Source organism: Penicillium vulpinum, assembly GCF_028829585.1.
Source record: "Penicillium vulpinum strain IBT 29486 chromosome Unknown utg000003l_segment0_segment0, whole genome shotgun sequence".
In the NCBI taxonomy this organism is placed as follows: Eukaryota; Fungi; Ascomycota; class Eurotiomycetes; order Eurotiales; family Aspergillaceae; genus Penicillium; species Penicillium vulpinum.
Window position 1 is genome coordinate 7,579,109 of NW_026643243.1, and position 17,276 is coordinate 7,596,384.

The 17,276-nt window shown below is 47.3% G+C and overlaps 8 protein-coding genes across 8 annotated transcripts; 4 read left to right on the plus strand and 4 right to left on the minus strand.

Moving 5' to 3' along the window:
- Nucleotides 1–127: 127 nt before the first annotated feature.
- Nucleotides 128–1,413, minus strand: N7479_007905 (uncharacterized protein; the record flags this gene model as incomplete). Its single annotated transcript, XM_057255599.1, has 3 exons — nt 128–1,037; nt 1,099–1,334; nt 1,390–1,413. The coding sequence occupies 3 exons, from the start codon at nt 1,411–1,413 to the stop codon at nt 128–130; spliced, it is 1,170 nt and encodes a 389-aa protein (XP_057109461.1).
- Nucleotides 1,414–1,643: 230 nt separating this feature from the next.
- Nucleotides 1,644–2,562, minus strand: N7479_007906 (pyrroline-5-carboxylate reductase family protein; the record flags this gene model as incomplete). Its single annotated transcript, XM_057255600.1, has 2 exons — nt 1,644–1,948; nt 2,013–2,562. 2 exons carry the CDS (start codon nt 2,560–2,562, stop codon nt 1,644–1,646), a joined length of 855 nt encoding a protein of 284 aa, XP_057109462.1.
- Nucleotides 2,563–3,294: 732 nt separating this feature from the next.
- N7479_007907 (uncharacterized protein) lies at nt 3,295–3,737 on the minus strand (the record flags this gene model as incomplete). Its single annotated transcript, XM_057255601.1, has 2 exons — nt 3,295–3,354; nt 3,411–3,737. The coding sequence occupies 2 exons, from the start codon at nt 3,735–3,737 to the stop codon at nt 3,295–3,297; spliced, it is 387 nt and encodes a 128-aa protein (XP_057109463.1).
- A 3,142-nt stretch (nt 3,738–6,879) lies between these two features.
- On the plus strand, nt 6,880–8,370 carry N7479_007908 (aldehyde dehydrogenase family protein; the record flags this gene model as incomplete). Its single annotated transcript, XM_057255602.1, has 2 exons — nt 6,880–6,909; nt 6,964–8,370. The coding sequence occupies 2 exons, from the start codon at nt 6,880–6,882 to the stop codon at nt 8,368–8,370; spliced, it is 1,437 nt and encodes a 478-aa protein (XP_057109464.1).
- A 323-nt stretch (nt 8,371–8,693) lies between these two features.
- Nucleotides 8,694–10,298, plus strand: N7479_007909 (amidohydrolase; the record flags this gene model as incomplete). Its single annotated transcript, XM_057255603.1, has 5 exons — nt 8,694–9,065; nt 9,118–9,362; nt 9,410–9,616; nt 9,672–9,726; nt 9,789–10,298. The coding sequence occupies 5 exons, from the start codon at nt 8,694–8,696 to the stop codon at nt 10,296–10,298; spliced, it is 1,389 nt and encodes a 462-aa protein (XP_057109465.1).
- A 132-nt stretch (nt 10,299–10,430) lies between these two features.
- N7479_007910 (glycoside hydrolase family 88/105 protein) lies at nt 10,431–11,534 on the minus strand (the record flags this gene model as incomplete). Its single annotated transcript, XM_057255604.1, has 1 exon — nt 10,431–11,534. The coding sequence occupies one exon, from the start codon at nt 11,532–11,534 to the stop codon at nt 10,431–10,433; it is 1,104 nt and encodes a 367-aa protein (XP_057109466.1).
- A 623-nt stretch (nt 11,535–12,157) lies between these two features.
- N7479_007911 (uncharacterized protein) lies at nt 12,158–14,025 on the plus strand (the record flags this gene model as incomplete). The annotated part of the gene is made up of 5 exons (XM_057255605.1): nt 12,158–12,550; nt 12,612–12,889; nt 12,943–13,461; nt 13,515–13,726; nt 13,784–14,025. 5 exons carry the CDS (start codon nt 12,158–12,160, stop codon nt 14,023–14,025), a joined length of 1,644 nt encoding a protein of 547 aa, XP_057109467.1.
- A 1,235-nt stretch (nt 14,026–15,260) lies between these two features.
- N7479_007912 (putative endo-1,4-beta-glucanase) lies at nt 15,261–16,521 on the plus strand (the record flags this gene model as incomplete). Its single annotated transcript, XM_057255606.1, has 4 exons — nt 15,261–15,465; nt 15,530–15,875; nt 15,929–16,103; nt 16,168–16,521. Coding segments are annotated over 4 exons (1,080 nt in total), but the record flags the coding sequence as incomplete, so codon positions are not given.
- Between the last annotated feature and the right edge of the window lie 755 nt (nt 16,522–17,276).

The following is a 17,276-nucleotide window of genomic DNA, read 5'->3' on the forward strand; positions in this document are numbered from 1 at the left end:
TTAAGATTTTGGATTTTGCTCAGATAGATACCATGTGAGAGGTCTTGTATTTTGGACTACCTTGAGTGACACCATAAGCAATGCAGCTAATTGGCAGTTCCGAATAAACAACGTAGCGAAAGATGATCTACTGTGCCTTGCCGGCCTTTGCACCGCGCTTGGACCGCCGCACAGGGGCGGGTTCGGGTTCCTCCTCCATCTGCCCCTCCCCATCAGAACCAAGTGAGTCCACTTGTTCCTCTTCACTTGAAGCCGCCATCACGCCCTCTTCCATGTCCTCGGAGGACTGGGTATCCGTCTCAGCCTTCGACATGGGCTCCCAAGTTCCCTCTGGCACAGCATCTTGACGCAAGCTACTGAGGATCTTTGTTGTCTCGCTTTCTACACCATTCCAAGCTCGACAGCTACCACATAGCCATCGGCCCAACTCTTCGGGTGTCTTGATCCCAGGGGGTGCTTGGCCGTTCACGAGCCGACACGCGCTACACATCATGACCATCCGGTTGCGGGGTTGGGTTTCATCTTCTCCTAACAGAACGTCCAACAGACGGTCGTACCAATGTGGTTGTTCGCTCGATTCGCCGTTCTGAGTGAATGCGTTTGGTGCAAAGCCGGGTTGCTCGATGGGTATTTGAGGAGGTGAGAAAGAGGGCGGCGGTGGAGTTTGCGGGGTGCCCTGGGCTAGCTCGAGAGGAGGGGAAGGAGAACTGGGGTGTGGCAGGTCGTTCGGGTTTTGCGAAGTGGAGGGAGGACGGCGGATATTGGCAGTGGGCGGCGGCGGGAGACCAGTGCGGGTGACATGCTGTAGCTGCTGGGCAGGAGTGCGTTTCTCGTCCTGACCCTTTGGGCCCGGGGATGGCTTGGGAGATTCACCACCGTACTTCTCTAACAGTTGCTGGGTGGAATTGTACTTGGTTGCGACCTTGAGCTTTTCGATGGTCTCCTCGCGCTGTTTATGGAAGTCGTCGAGGCGGCGTTGGAGGCGGGAAATTCGGTATTCGAAGATTCGGGAGCTAAGATTCCGTACACCGTAGATCCTGGAGGAACAAAAGCTAAATGTTAGCGATGTGGAAACGTGCAGATTGAGGAAAGACGTACAGGACCGGCCCGCCCGCGATAGCTGCATATTCCTTGACTCCCCAGCTCTCCCACCCCAATACCAGGGCGAGAATGATGGAGTAGAACAGATAGGCGAATGTCGAGTAGAGGGTCCAGAGAGCCTTGATGCGCCGGGAAGACTGACGTTGCTGGTCGAGTAGCGCGGTGGTCTGGGTGATTTTAGTCGATAGGGTGGATAGGGTCTTCTCAAAAGAAGCCGCAGAGTTGTCATCGCCCTGGGTATAATGTTAGCTGCAGTGAAACAAAATAACTAATGAAAATATAGCTTACCTTCCAGGGCCAAAAAGAAACCATTATTGTATATGCATGGTATGCCTGTGAACTGAGAAGGAGAAGCTCGACTGCCGAGCTGTTCCAAGTTTAGAAGGCGATACGCACGGGCCACGTCGTCGGAGTGGCTCCAACATTTGGAATCTAGTCTAAATAGGGGGTAATTGCATTTTGTTTCTTTGTTTCATTGCGCATGAGTATCTTGGATATCATTTCACAGATTCTAGCTATTTATTTTTGTGGAGTTTCTCTTTCTATGACTTGGCGAGGGTGTTTCCAAGCTCAGCAGCCCGAGCAGTGGCAGCCTGGACAGCCTTGTCGACGATGTCTTTAAAGTTGAGAGACTCGAATGTCTGGAGAGCTGCATGCGTGGTGCCGTTAGGGCTAGTCACATTCTTACGCAGCTGAGTTGGGCCGTCGGAGCTCTCAACCAACATCTTGCCAGCACCGAGACATGTCTGTGCAGCCAACCGAGTGGCTTGTTCTTCGGGGAGGCCCAGAGCAGTTGCACTTGCAATCAGATGCTCAACCATAGCAAAGAAGTAGGCAGGTCCAGATCCTGATTAGGTTAGATTAATACGCGTTGGTGACATGCCATATGACTTTTGATGCAGGAGACTTACCGGACAATCCAGTGACGACATCGAGAAGTTCTTCACGGTCCACCCACTCGGTAGCCTTGCTAACGCTTCCGAGCATAGCATTCACAAGCTCCTTCTCCTCCGATGTGACATCTGCGCTGGCGAAAGCACCGGAAGCACCTTCACCAACAAGGGCGGGGGTGTTGGGCATCACGCGGACAGTGTGGGCCGTGCGGCTATCGCTTGTGGTCAACCACTCCCTCAAGCTGTCAAGGGAAATACCCGCAGCGATGCTAACGACAACGGGCAAAGTCGCGCGCGGCGACCAGGCACCACCGAGCTCCTCGCACACGCCCTTGGTAACTTGGGGCTTGACAGCAATGATGACCAAATCAGCATCACCTCCAGCCTCGACGTTAGAAGTGGTGGTGCGCACTCCAAGTGCAGCCATCTTCTCGCGGTTGACATCCCACGGCTCAGAGACGCAGATATTCTGCTTGTTGACGCCTTTACTCAACAGGCCACCAATGATGGCGGAGGCCATGTTGCCACCGCCAATGAAGGCCAATTTGCTCGCTTGAAGGGATGGCATTGTATAGAAATAGCTGAAAGGTTCCAGGGTGTTGTACTGCGCAAGTGAGTAATTGGGCCCCGGGGGAGTCCCGCACTTATGTAAAATTTTGGTGGGGCACCCGAGGACCTATATGGCCGCTGTCGCACCGACCCAATATTGGAGAAAAGACGTTTATCGTTTCGCTTTCTATCTTTTCTATCAGATATTCTCCTATTTTAGGGTCAACTATAATTGCGACTACAAGCAGGTATGCTTGTATACTTTTCGTGGCAACTATATGAACTGTGTCATATAGGCATATACAATACAACATAGATTGTGGTAAATCTACCTCTATGGAGCATGCGGGGAACTGACGAGAATGATTCATGTTAATTGCTTCTAATATATACACATTCTAAAATCCAACATCCTATGACTTCTTTTAGCAAAATATGTGCTACAATTAGATCTCATTTATCCTTTACTACCTAGCCTAGGCTAATTTAATGGCCTTCTATCACACTAAAACCCTAAATAACGCCTTATTGGCATCAGTGTACTATGGGAAATAAAGTAACATTTACAAAGTACTTATATATTTCCGATTACAAACATTGGCCCGATTTGTGGGTACTTAGCAATGAAATTGAAGGCTCTGGCTCATATAGTACAGGTACAAATCATAATATCTCATAAAAATGGACAAAAACTAAAATACAAAAACTGAATTAATCATTCGTAGCTCGTGATAGTGTACAGGGGTATCAATTAGTAGACACGGTGTGAGCCGCGTCCATCAGTGCCATGCATGCGGCGGGTTCCAGCAGCCTAGTTTTAAAATGTTAGCTCGAGTCCAAGTGGAACCAGATTCATTCAGTTCGTACCTTGACTGCAGGGCGATGGGTCAAACTTCCTTTCAGCTTCAACATAGCACCAGAGAATTTGTCGCCCATGGAGGGTTTGCGCTGATGGCGAGTATGGGTAGCTGTTCCAGTTCCATAGGCGTTTCTATGACCAAGACGACCTCCAGTAGGACCTCTTTTAGCTGAATGGCTAGTATGGCCAGTATGGCCAGTATAGGCTGGATTTGGGTGTGTTGTAGTTGTGGTTTTGACGGTGCGCGATTTCGCATTTCGCCCCTTGAGTTTGGTCATCAACGTAGGCTTGGTGGTGCGAGTGGTTACGGTAGCTGGGCGACGTCGGTGAAACATTGTGATAGATTGAGGAAATATGAAGTTTGATATGAAGTTTGATGTAGAAGGTATGTTGTATACAAGATTGTAGACAGTTGATTTGTATTGATGATGGTCCAAGGTTAGGTGGACATCAGGGTCTTTATATAAGCTTCAGAGATAGCCCTAGAGTGGTCCCTGTGTCCACGTTGATGACGGACAAACAAAACGTACCTAAGCATCATGTCGCCTTTGAAGATAACACACAGGAGAGATTGACGAAGAGGCGCTCACCCGCACGTCATCCGAAGGACGATCTTCTCTATGTGTCTCCAGTTAACTCGCACAGGCCAGGAGACAAAATTCTACCCAAAATAACAACACATGTTATTGGCAGATATTCCTTGCAGATCTAAAAGGGAGACAGGGGTATATACTGATATTACGTCTCACTGATGGCAGGATGAACAAGATTTTGACATGACGAGACTTGAGTTGTGAAAGCCTGCAGGTTGTATGTCAAATGATGAGACTCGGCATGATGTCACTGGAATGCTGGTCTGTGCGCTAACAAGACGTCCATGGATCCCATCCATGTAGTACCTGTGATACAAAGTACATTCCAAAAGGTCGTCGATATTAACAACATTATTAGAACCCTCAACTATCTTACTCCAGTGCTGAGTTTTATATAGAAAATAATGGGCGGAGCTATATAGAATGCTGGAAAATGATCTTCATTTGACAGTGGCCACTAGACTTCAGATATATATTGTGTCTGAAGTTTAAAAAATATTTTTTGTAATCTCTTGTGATCTGCTTATAGCTTGACAAATTGTAGCTCATTCATTAGTATAGATGATATCTTGTTTTCTTGCAAATTTTAATGCCCTAGTCCCCTGTATTCCTTTTCTATTAGTGTTGCGTGTTGCTAACTGGTCATACTACAAAGTAGTTATCTGTGTTAGAAGCTACCCGGGCTATTCTTGCCTTGTTCTTGTATAGCTTGTACACGGCTGCCTAGCAGGATTTGCTGCGGGTTAACTTCTTTGATGTATCAAGGAACGGCACCAGGCAGAGCGTTGAAAACGTCAGCAGCGAACTACACAGCTCCCCGATTGGTGGTGTGAAGTGAGAAGCAAGTAGTTAGACAGTGTAGACGAATGAGAACGACATGTAAAAAAATTTAATTGATTCCGAAAACCTAAAATAGATACACCAATGAACATTTATTATTATGTATGTCCTGGATTTTTCGATTTGTATATATAGCACAGATTCAACTTGGCGATAGGACCGTCCTATTCTTTATATATCCAATTGAGTAGCTCTGAACGAAGCTACCTACATAGTTATGTATCCATGGATAAAATCGCATAAGCTGCACCTAATCAAAATATATCAATTAGTCATGAACCTTGGAATCATGCAACGTTATGACATATTAGAAATCACAATTTCAGTAACTCAGAGACCAATATGAAACAATGTAGATGGACACGGATTCAACAAATTCTTTGCAGAAAGGGAAGAGGTCAATCATCATAGAGACTATACTGTGGACTGCGGGGGGAACAGGGGGCATGCGCATATTTCAAGGGTCAATTCTTACCTTTGACCAGTCGGAGAACTCCCCCAAGTGGGGGGGACTGATAGTAGGTGGCGGGAAGTATCAGGCATTTGTGTTAGCCACTCGTGTCTGGAGTTCCTGCGGCTGTAGCGAGTTAGATTCTGCATAAAATGGCGATTTGTTTTTCCATTGGCAGCGATCGCTGTCTGTTAGTTAATAGACGCAATTGGAGGGCAATGGGTGGATTCCTCCACACCCGTCTTGAAATGAGGTATGCCAAAAATGGTAGCATATCATTGTTGTGTGACTTCCTATAACTTTCAAGGAGATTTAGAGGTAAACACAGAATGCCCCTGAGTGCTCTTAAATACTTGTTCCTGACAGGGCTAGGGCATCGGCCCTATTCAGAAATTTACATAGAGAAATTTATTATGGAGAATATTATGGAGTATGTTGTCATTGATGGAGCCGTCTGACGATGATGTACCCACCACGAATATGTTAAGAACCCCTGTTCCATATGTGTATATAACTATTGGGTCAATCTGACAACAGAAAGAGATGATTGTGCCCGGGTGCGATTTCGAAATTCCATTATCTGATTTTTCAGCGGCTATCTGATCAATGCCTAGCAAATTTACATACGTACATATGTATTTAGCATCGACTAGATAGAATATCGTGCTGAGCTCCACGTGGTTGAAGGGGATCCGTGGATACTTTGTAGGTGGACTCTTCAGGGCAGTCATGAATAATTTCGTGGTTGACCAATTGGCCAAATTAAGCGCCTTTTATATTGGAAAGCGGCTAAAATAGGAAAGCCCCACCCAGGGGAAATATAGTGACGTAAGTACTAGACCTGTGGACCGCGGGACTCATATTTCACCATGAACATCTCCATTAGCTGTATAAGCTGTGGGAGTGCTTGGAATCAATATCACTAATATTGCCAGGAAAAATTGCATACAAAGTATGGATATACTCATTCAACAGGTGTTCTACATGTGATAAGCTCCTTGCCTCCCATCGACTCTCTATCGCTAGCACACACACGACCTCTTGTCATTGTCTCATCGATGTCGAAACAGCTTAGAGACTCTCTAGCATCTACAAAGTAGGGTGTTAGATGGTGGGATGTGTCGCATCAGCTGATCTCCTCACTCAGACCCGTGGATTGATCAATTACCGCGTTCGAATCCCGCGACTTCCTGGGATGCCGAAAGGTCATACCGCCAGCTCCTCGGGGTTATTTATTGGTGTTTCATGTGGCGGAAAATGAGGGGGATTTCGGTACCCCGCCGCCAAGACCTAACATTTGAGACAGGATGACTGAAATACGACAAGAACGGAATCTACTGCAGGGATCGCCCAAAAAATGCCGTTTGGAGAAAATTAGAACAAAGAAATACATGGAGGGCTGCATATAGCATTGAGGCTATTCTAGTGGCACCTCGGGTAACCAATTGCGATTTTTGGATGCTTCCACGACACCCACTGTATAAATACGTGTCAAGCACTTCACCCATGAGGGCGCGAGTGGCTCTATTTCAATCGCTGATTTTCACCTGTCTAATCCCAATCCTGTAGTATTGAAAGTTCAAGTTACTCAAAATGACCGCCCCCAACACATTAGATTTTTCGGTGAGTTTCTAAAAGCTTTATGACGCCATCCCAGTACTTATCTCTACCGAACAGACCTTCCATAATGTGATCAATAATCAATTGACCACGACATCGGAAACTCGGCATGGGATCAACCCTGCCAACACTGAGCCTAATCCACCCGTACCTGTTTCTACCCAGGATGATCTTGACAAGGCTGTGAAGGCGGCTCAAGATGCTTTCAAGGGCTGGGCCAAGACCTCTTTTGAAGAGCGACGTAAAGCTCTGCATGCCTGGGCCGATGCCATCGAAGCTAATGCCGATGGATTCGCACAAACCCTCACAATGGAACAAGGAAAGCCATTGACTCAAGCATCTGCGGAGGTAGGTATGGCAGGTACATGGATCCGCGGCCTTGCTGCTATTGAGATTCCCGAAAATGTCATCGAGGAAACCGAAGATAGGAAGATTGTTCAGCGCTATACACCCATCGGCGTGGTGGGCGCCATTGTCCCCTGGAATTTCCCTGTCCTTCTGGCCGTCGGCAAAATCGCCTCTGCTATATACACCGGAAACCCCATTATTGTGAAGCCGTCTCCTTTCACGCCTTATTGCGGCTTGAAGTTGGTTGAGCTTGCCTCTAAATTCCTCCCTCCTGGCGTGATACAATGCCTGAGCGGCGATGAATCCCTCGGCCCATTGTTCACTGCTCACCCTGGAATTGAAAAGATCAGCTTTACTGGGTCGATTACGACTGGAAAGCGCGTTATGGCTGCATGTGCTGCCTCTCTCAAGCGAGTTACACTCGAGCTGGGCGGCAATGACCCGGCAATTATATGCGACGATGTTGATATCGATGCTGTTATTCCCAAGGTTGGGGTCCTGTCATATCTCTGCAGCTCGCAGATCTGCATGATGATCAAACGACTTTATGTGCACGAGAAGATCTATGATGAGTTCTTGGAAAAATTAGTCGCGTTTGTGAAGACACTGAAAGTCGGCAATGGCACAGAGGCAGATACCTTCTTCGGCCCCGTTCAAAATCAGATGCAATATGAGAAAGCCAAAGACCTGCTCAGCAGCATTGGTACTGAAAACCTGAAAACTGCGCTTGGAGGCTCGATCGAGAGCTCTTCTGGGTACTACATCCATCCTACCATTATCGATAATCCCCCCGAGACATCGCGCGTGGTACAGGAAGAGCCGTTTGCTCCCATCCTGCCTGTTATGAAATGGTCTGACGAGGACGAGGTCCTTGAGCGTGCGAATGCACTAGACACCGGATTGGGTTCTTCTGTCTGGAGTAAGGATTTCGAACGCGCAACTCGCATGGCAGATCAACTCCAGTCCGGTATTGTGTGGGTAAACAGCCACTTTGATGTGGCGCCGAATGCACCCTTTGGTGGCCACAAGCAGAGTGGCATGGGTGTGGAATGGGGTCTTGAAGGCCTGCTTGGTTACTGCAATTCGCAGACTCTGTGGCTGAAAAAGACTGTCTAGTTTATAGTTTAGTTTCTAGTTTTGGATAAGCTGTTTCAATGTTGACACCACCAAAGTTGGAAGACTTGGGTTCAGATACCGAGACTCTCCCTGTCAGGGGAAATATGTAAATTCCAATATTAATTTGTTATCTTATCGCGCCCCTGGATGCGGATTTTTTGGTCCATCGGCAGACTCCGTCTACGCTGTTTTTCGTCTAACGAGGGGGTATCAAATCTGACGATATAAGTTCACAGTTATTCCAGGTTATGCTGCATGAATTTTAGGAATTTGACCAGGAGCCTCTTTGATATCCACTACCATTTACTTTCAGACGATCCACCATGCTGTACACCCATGCCACTGTGGTGACCGTCGATGCTTCACGCCGCATAATTATCGACGGAGCAATCCGCGTAGTCGGCGATGTCATTGCAGATATTGGCAAGACAGATATCCTCAAGGGAAAGTATGCGACCGATGAAGAGTGCGATCTCTCCGGTCGAATTATCATTCCAGGATTGATCTCGACACATATGCATACAGCACAGACGTTGCTACGAGGTGCAGCCGACGACCTCGAGCTGGTGTCGTGGTTATGCGAGAGGATCTGGGTTCTTCAGGGTAACTTTACGGCGGAGGACGGGTACGCTGCTGCACGACTGAGTATTGGGGAGATGCTTAAATCAGGAACCACCTGCTTTTTGGAGAGCATGGTATTATGACCCTTGGATATCATCAACTACCCATAATCTGACATAAATACAGTTTGCGGATCGATATGGCTTTGACGGGCTATGTCGCGCCGTTGAGGAGAGTGGCATCCGTGGCTGTCTAGGTAAGATAGTCATGGATATTGCGAAATATGCCAAAGACGACGCCTGGGCCATGCATCCTGGTCTGGTTGAGAATCGTGAAACCTCATTGCTTGGAACTGTTAAGATGTGGGAAAAGTGGAATGGTGCAGCCGATGATAGAATTAGAGTCTGGTTTGGCGCCAGGACTCCCGGAGGGTATGAGAAGATACTGTCATTGAGTATCACCTGCTAATTTAGACTAGAGTATCGGACGCACTTTATAAAGAAATGACTACCATTTCCAAAGATAAGGGTATACCCATTACCATGCATTGCGCTGAGGTCAAGGCCGATCGTGACTTTTTCGCTTCGGTCTCGCACACCCCGATGTCATATTGCAAATCCGTTGGTTTGCTGAGTGACACCACCGTCCTCGTCCATATGGTTCATTTGGATGACTCGGACATTGAGTAGGATATCAAATATTTATGAACTGATGCAATGGAGGCTGACAATAGGACACAGACTCCTTTCTGCTTCTGGGACACATGTCGCACACTGCCCAACATCTAATGCGAAGGTAAGTTACCTTGTTAGTCTGATTCATGCACATGCAGGACTTAAGGATCTGACGCCATTTAGCTTGCATCCGGAACCTGCAGGGTGCCAGATCTCCAAAATGCCGGAGTCAATATTGGGCTGGGTACCGATGGCGCTCCGTGTAATAATACCTGTGATCTCTTGCAGGAGATGAAACTCGCTGGTATCATTCACAAGGGGATCTCGCAGGATCCCACCGTAGTTCCAGCCGAAAATGTGCTGGAGATGGCTACAATCAATGGTGCCAAGGCACTGGGCTTAGATGACAAGATCGGCAGCCTGGAAATTGGTAAGAAGGCTGACTTTGTGGCCATTGATGTTCGAGGGATCCACACCCAGCCTTGGTTTAACCCAGTCAGTGCAGTTGTTTACACTGCAACTGGGCGAGATGTTGAAGTTGTTGTGGTAAATGGGAAGATTGTTGTCAAGAACGGAGTGCTCATGACGATGGATGAGGAGGAGATTGTACAGGAAGCACAAAGAAGAAGCAAAGAGGTAGTGGAAAGAGCTGGGCTAGGCAAGAAGATTCAGGGCCGCTGGCCGATAGAGTGATCGAACGAAAATTCACATTTCATGATGTTTTCATTTCATTTCGTCCATGCAGGGAAAATGTCTATGTACAGCTCTATGATTCAGGTCATGTCCACATTCCATCGCGATTTCAGTCATCAAGATATTCAGTTCTCACAGGAGATCACGCAAGGCCTCGCCCAAAGCCATAATGGCCATGGCCTGACCATAAGGCATCGAGGTCAATGGAATCTTTCTGTAAAAGTCAAGACAGTCACCCATTCCGGTGCCAAAGCTGGTATTCTGCAGTTCTCCTTTCTCATCCACGTATCCCATCACCGCAATGATGGCCTTCTCTGCAACTGGCCGGTACTGGGCACCGATGTAACGTTTCCGAACGGCCTTGAGGATGCCGTAGGCAAATCCAGCGGTTGCGGAGGATTCCAAATACGAGTCTGGGTGGTCAAGGAGTGTGTGCCACGCGCCAGACGATGACTGAAGACGAGCCAGAGCCTCACACTGAGCTTCAAGAGTATCAATCAGGTGAAGACGAATAGGGTCATTTGGCTGGAGGTCGAGTAACTCGATGATCTCTGGAATGACGATTGTGACCCAGCTGTTGCCACGAGCCCATCGGGCATCTGCAAAGTTGTGTCCGCCATCCTCAAACGTCCATCCGTGGAACCAGAGACCGGTCTTTGTATCGAAAAGATATTTGATGTGAGTAAGGAATTGCTTCTTCGCCTCTTCGATATATTGGGGTCGGTTCAAAAGCTTTCCGATCTTCGCTAGTGGCATGACAGTCATCATCAAAGTATCGTCCCAGAGCTGCTGGTAATTCTCTGTGATGTACGTCATATGCTGCATGCCGCCGTAGCGAGTGCGGGGGAGCTCGTACATCGCCCACTCAGCCCATGCATCGAGCCACGGCAGGTAGATAACATTGCCTGTCTTCTCATAAACATAGGCAAGAGTCAAAAAGACGGCCATCGTGTTGATGTTCTTGGTGGTGCCACCTTCGGCAAAACGTGCAGCGAACCAGTCTTCAATGATGCGCAACAATCTCTCGTCGCCCGTCAGCTCGTAGTACTTCCACACGCCGTACAGTCCAATCCCGTGTGTCCACTCCCAGCCCTGCCATGATTTGGTATCAATAATGCGCCCATCAGGAAGGGGCAGCAGGAATCTTCCTGTCTCATCTTTGATGTTGACTAAATTGTCAATTAACAGGTTGACGGCCTTGTGAATTTCAGGGGCCGTGGGCTTCGGGGGCGACATTGTGTGATGATGGGAGACTGTGTATTCGACGAATGAGATTTTCCACGACTTTTTGTCCGGGAAACAAAATAATATGTTCTCCCAAAAGAGTTTAATACTAAGAAGTGTTGGTGGAAGTTCTTCCACTAATGAGCTCTAGAGTCACACGCCACGATGCATCCCCGCGCGGACTAAGCGTCATTCGGGTGAGAGAAGACCGAGCTCTAAACCGCAAAAATACCTTGAAACTGCATTCAGCCAGTCCCACCGGGATAAGCGAGTTGTTTTCGGCCACCGGGGTAGTAGATCCCCGGACTCCCCAGCGTGGGGGAGTACCCTAGCGTCCCGTCTCCTCCTTTGCCAAGAAAGCCGGGGAAACGAAGCAGACGGATGTGACTGCTTGACTCGGTTTAACTCGGTTTGACAACAGGTTGATACGATCGGCCCTTTTATTAAAAATCCACATGACTCTTTCATTCGGCTAATCACATTCCATGCGGTTAGGGCGACTTCTGATTTGGGATCATGCATGGCCCTAAAAGCAACAGCACACAGCTATTATAAGTCCGAGCGAATATCCCGCTTCCTTGTACCCTTACCCCCTCGCGAATTACACTTTTCCATCTACTATCTTTCATTTTGATATGGCTGAGGGCAAAGACGAACCCCAGCAGGGGATTGAGAGAGCTCCCGATGGGGGAATCGAGGTAGCGCATGAGAAGCATCCACAAGTCGACATGGGAGAGTATCAGAACAAGCAAGATATCTCGCATGTCGAAAAGGTTCTCTCCGGCGATGACCTCGTAAAGGATACCATGGATTTCTCCCGTGTGGACAAGGAAATCCAAGCATATGCCGCACACAGTCAAGTGGAAATCGACGAGGCCACCAATAATCGTCTCAAACGCCTAATCGATCGCCGTGTCCTTGTTATCATGATCTTTACATATTTCCTACAGGCTCTGGACAAGGGAACCATGTCGTTCTCGGCTATTATGGGGATTAGGAAGGACCTGGACCTGGATGACGGGCAGAAGGTATGCGATACTTGTTGAACTTTCATCTCCATCAACATGCTGAATTAGTTTCCATCTATAGTACTCCTGGTTGACTACGTGTATTTACATCGCTGTTCTCACCGTCGAATACCCCACCAATTGGATCATCCAAAGAGTCCCCATCGGAAAGTACTTGGGCATCAATATCTGCCTATGGGGTATGATTCTGACACTCCATGCAACCTGTAAGAACTTTACTGGGTTGGTTGTTGTCCGTACCCTACTGGGTATTTTTGAGGCTTGCTGTCAGCCCATTTTCGTGACTCTTTCTGCGATGTGGTATAAACGAGAGGAACAAGCGGCCACGGTAACCTACTGGTATGTGGATACTTGTCTCCTAGAGAAGTAAGGTTGACCTAACAATGAGATAGGTACATGATGAACGGCGCACAGCAGATTGTCGGTGGCCTATTGGCGTACTGCTTTACCCTTATTGGAGAAGACAAGGTTCTCAAGTCTTGGCAAGCACTCTTCATGACATATGGAATAATCTCCGTTTTCTGGGGACTCTTTGTCATTTGGTGGATGCCTGACTCTCCCATGCGTGCGAAGTGCTTCAGCGAGGAAGACAAACGTCTCATGGTAGAGCGCCTTCGTACCAATCAGACAGGCATTCAGAACAAACAGTTTCATGCATACCAGATGTGGGAGGCGTTCCGCGATCCCCAGATGTATTGCTATTGTGCTGTTCAAATGTTCACCACTCTCCCTACCAGCGGTCTAGGTGCATTCTTCGGCATCGTTGTCTCGAGTTTCGACTTTAGTGTACTGGAAACTCAGCTGCTTGCCATGGTGCTAGGTTTTTATATCATTGTTGTTCTGTTGTCTGGTGCGTGGCTGGTGAACAAGTTCAAACAGAACACGCTCGTGATGTTGGGCTTCATCATTCCGTAAGTATTTATCCTTGCTCAATTTGTATCGAGGCCAGACTAACAGTTTGCAGGTCCTTCATCGGAACTATTGTCCTTATAACCGTTGAAAACACTACTTTGTCCACCAAGGTGGGCCTTCTTATCAGTTACTACATCACGATGTCATTCTGGTCGGCGCAAACTCTCACATTATCGATGGTGTCACGAAATATTGCTGGTCAAACAAAGAAGTCCACCGTAATCGCTGCAACATTCGTGTCATGGGCTGCCGGCAACGCAATTGGTGAGTATCTCCCATACCCTGTGAAGAAGTTCAGTTCCCAGCTAACAAAAATAAAAGGTCCTCAAGTTTTCCTCGACACTGACAAACCACGGTACCACATTGCCTGGAGTGTTCATCTGGCTTGCTATTCCTGCATGGTTTGTGCTGTTGCCTACCTGCGCTTCCATCTCAAGCGCGAGAATGCCAAGAAGGACAAGCTGTTGGCTGAGAGAGGTCTCAGTGCCGCCGATCCGAACCTCATTCATGCATTCGAGGATAAAACGGACCGAGAGAACTTGAACTTCCGCTACGTCTACTAGATACCCAAGATAGTTGTGTTGATATGCAATGTGCTTGGCGGTTTACTTGTTGAGTTTCACTGTCTCCAATAATATCCTCAAAACACGTACCTTTTTTCCTCTCAAAAATTACACTCTGGATACATGGGCTTCCTAGTATCACACAATCAACGTTTCAAAAAGCCTTGGCCTTGTAATATCTCCCAAGATTGGGTTTCATGGTTGACTATGCTAGTAAGCACAAGTTATATCTGTGAGATCCAAAGTCCAAAGTATCAAGCCAGCTACCTACACATGCAGCTTGCCCTACAACCCCAACCCCACATTTTGTGAACAATCAGATAATATAAGTCAAAAGCTTAGATTGGGCCTGGATATATGTCGAACTTGCCCACGTGAAAAATCCTTACGTCTAGCTCGTTGATTGGACCTACCTAGGTGCCTAGCGGGAAATGTGAAGCTCAATGCAACACCATTTCTTACTTTAAACATGGATCACCACGGCGCCTCGCGGGACTTCCACGGAGTTATTGCCTTACTTTCGGTCGTCCGCTCCGTCTTGGCATTTGATTCATTACTGTTAAGATATTACTATCTTGCTCGTGAAGGTATCTCACATTCATGATCTTTTCCCTTCCCTTTTTTCTCCACTTAACTCAATCACTAATTTCAACTGTGGGATATTAGATCAGAGATACCCAACTTAAATACATAAAATGATAATACATTTTGAAAAACAACACTCTACCTTGTTTGAATGGCGCATTTCCCCAAATAGTGCCAAGGGCGCCTACTGACACTCCAGGTGGGCCAGTGTGTCAGACTTGGATCGCAACTCCATGCGCCTGACCTCATATTAAGTTTTATGATTCCCTTCTTCTTCATGGATTTAAATCCTGAGCTGTCTCGACACGGAGTCAGCACGACCTCCGCTTGTGGCGCTGTGACTTCCTGCCAAACTACCCCGTGGCTTGCCGTTCTCCGTGCAGAATGATTACTTTAGTTCTGCCAAAATTGCACATAATATATCCGATTGGCTTCATTCTTGCAATTAAAACTCCCAACTTCAGGCATTTTCGGGATTTTGACCCGGAAGTGCAATACATGGAACTGAGTTATACTCCTCTTTATCACTATAAGTATGGCCGTTTCATACCTTCCCCACAGAGGACAAGCACTGGTAAAGTCCAAGTTTTGCAGACCACTCATTACTCAACATATCTCTTACTTTGGCACTTAACCTTATCCAACCTAGCTCTTCGAATACAACCGCGATGTATAGCCTTCTCGGCCCCGCTCTATTTGCGTCTCTCGTTGCGGCCCATGGCCATGTCACCAACATCGTTATTAACGGTGTCTCCTTTGATGGGTGGGACATAAACAGTTATCCTTATGCGCAATCGCCTCCAGTAGTGGTGGCTTGGGGTACCCCAAACACTGCCAACGGCTTCGTTTCTCCGGGTAAATTATATCATGTTGTTCTATTTTACCGAAGCCCATTCCCTTTCTAACTTTGTGAAACTAGATGCGTACAAGTCCTCCGACATTATCTGCCACCTTAATGCTACTAATGCTAAAGGTCACGCTGTAGTAGCTGCCGGTGATAAAGTCTTTCTTCAGTGGACTCCCAACTGGCCAGAATCGCACCATGGACCGATCATTGATTATCTCGCTAGTTGCGGCGCAGGTGGCTGCGAAACCGTGGATAAAACCACGCTCAAGTTCTTCAAGATTGACGGTGTCGGGCTAGTTGATGAAACCAATGTCCCCGGCATCTGGGCCGATGATCAGCTCATAGCCCAAAATTCGGGATGGATGGTCGAGATTCCTTCCACCATCGCCCCTGGACATTATGTCTTGAGACATGAAATGTATGTCAATTTCCCTGGTTTCTCGAGAGACTTCTGCTAATCTTACTGTGAAGGCTCGCACTCCATGGCGCAGGCACTGAGGGTGGGACCCAGAATTATCCCCAATGCTTCAACCTACAAATCACCGGCTCTGGGACAGACCAGCCATCAGGTGTCTTAGGTACTGATTTGTACAGCCCAACGGATCCTGGTATTCTTTTGAACATTTACACATCTCTGTCAACCTATGTAAGTGGTTATTCGACGCTGATATCTCGCCGATTCTAGTTCCTTGCTAATCTAATTTTCTCAGATTGTCCCAGGGCCAACTCTTTACAGTGGTGCGGTCTCAATTACACAAACCACCTCGGCAATTACCGCCTCTGGTACACCAGTGACAGGGACAGGCGGTGCTACCGGCGGCGCAACTACAACCTCAACCTCCAAGACCACTACTAGCACGACACTGGTGACATCTACCCGTACTACCACTACTACTACCAGCAAGGTCACCACTACCACTGCTGCTGGAGGGGGCGGAGCAACCCAGACTCTCTACGGACAGTGCGGAGGAGACAATTGGACAGGACCAACGGCATGTGCATCGCCAGCGGCCTGTTCTTCGTCAAACCAGTGGTATTCTCAGTGTCTTCCAACTGCTGCTTAAATTGATCTAGGAGGAGACTCATCTGAAAGCTGCCGCTCAACGATCAATTTGAACTACGAGCAGGTAGTGAGTGCTATTTATAAAGCGTGGTAGTTGATATGAACGTGAGCCTTTCAAAGTATCTGACATGCTTTTCATTGTACCGAGCCTGAGCAAATATGTAGAGTCGCATACCATGCCACAGCAGCTTCACCGATTCTAAATACAGTATCTTTTCGTTTGCAGGCATCAAATTAGTTACAGAAACAGCTTTGAGCTACCTAGGTAGGTACGTACTAACAATTGTTACTAATCAACTTTTAGTACCCAGGTATTGGTATTACCAGCAAAAAAAGCAAGTAGGCGCATATACCTCATCCCTTCTCGTCCAGGCTGTCGTGGCATGGTATGTGTTCACCGAATTATTATTGGCTACATATGTAGCTTGCTGCCTGCTCTTGTAGGTATGTGCCCTGGTGCATTTCTTATCGGGTTTCCTATATAGTTATAGTTGACTAGCTAAATTCTATCCACTATAGAGAATATCAGAACCTTCCTCTCTCCTCCCATTTCTTCCTACGTTGTTCTCTTTCCCTTGTCAAAATACGTTTTTCCTTGTGGATACCGGTCGTTTGTTCTAGTCATTAAGATGGTCTTCATCTTAGATCAGTACCATTTCAAAATTAACTTGCTGCCTATTCATCGCGACCTCGTCACTTTCTACTAGATTCTCAATAAAGATTTCTATACATCACAATCACAATTTTGAGATACCA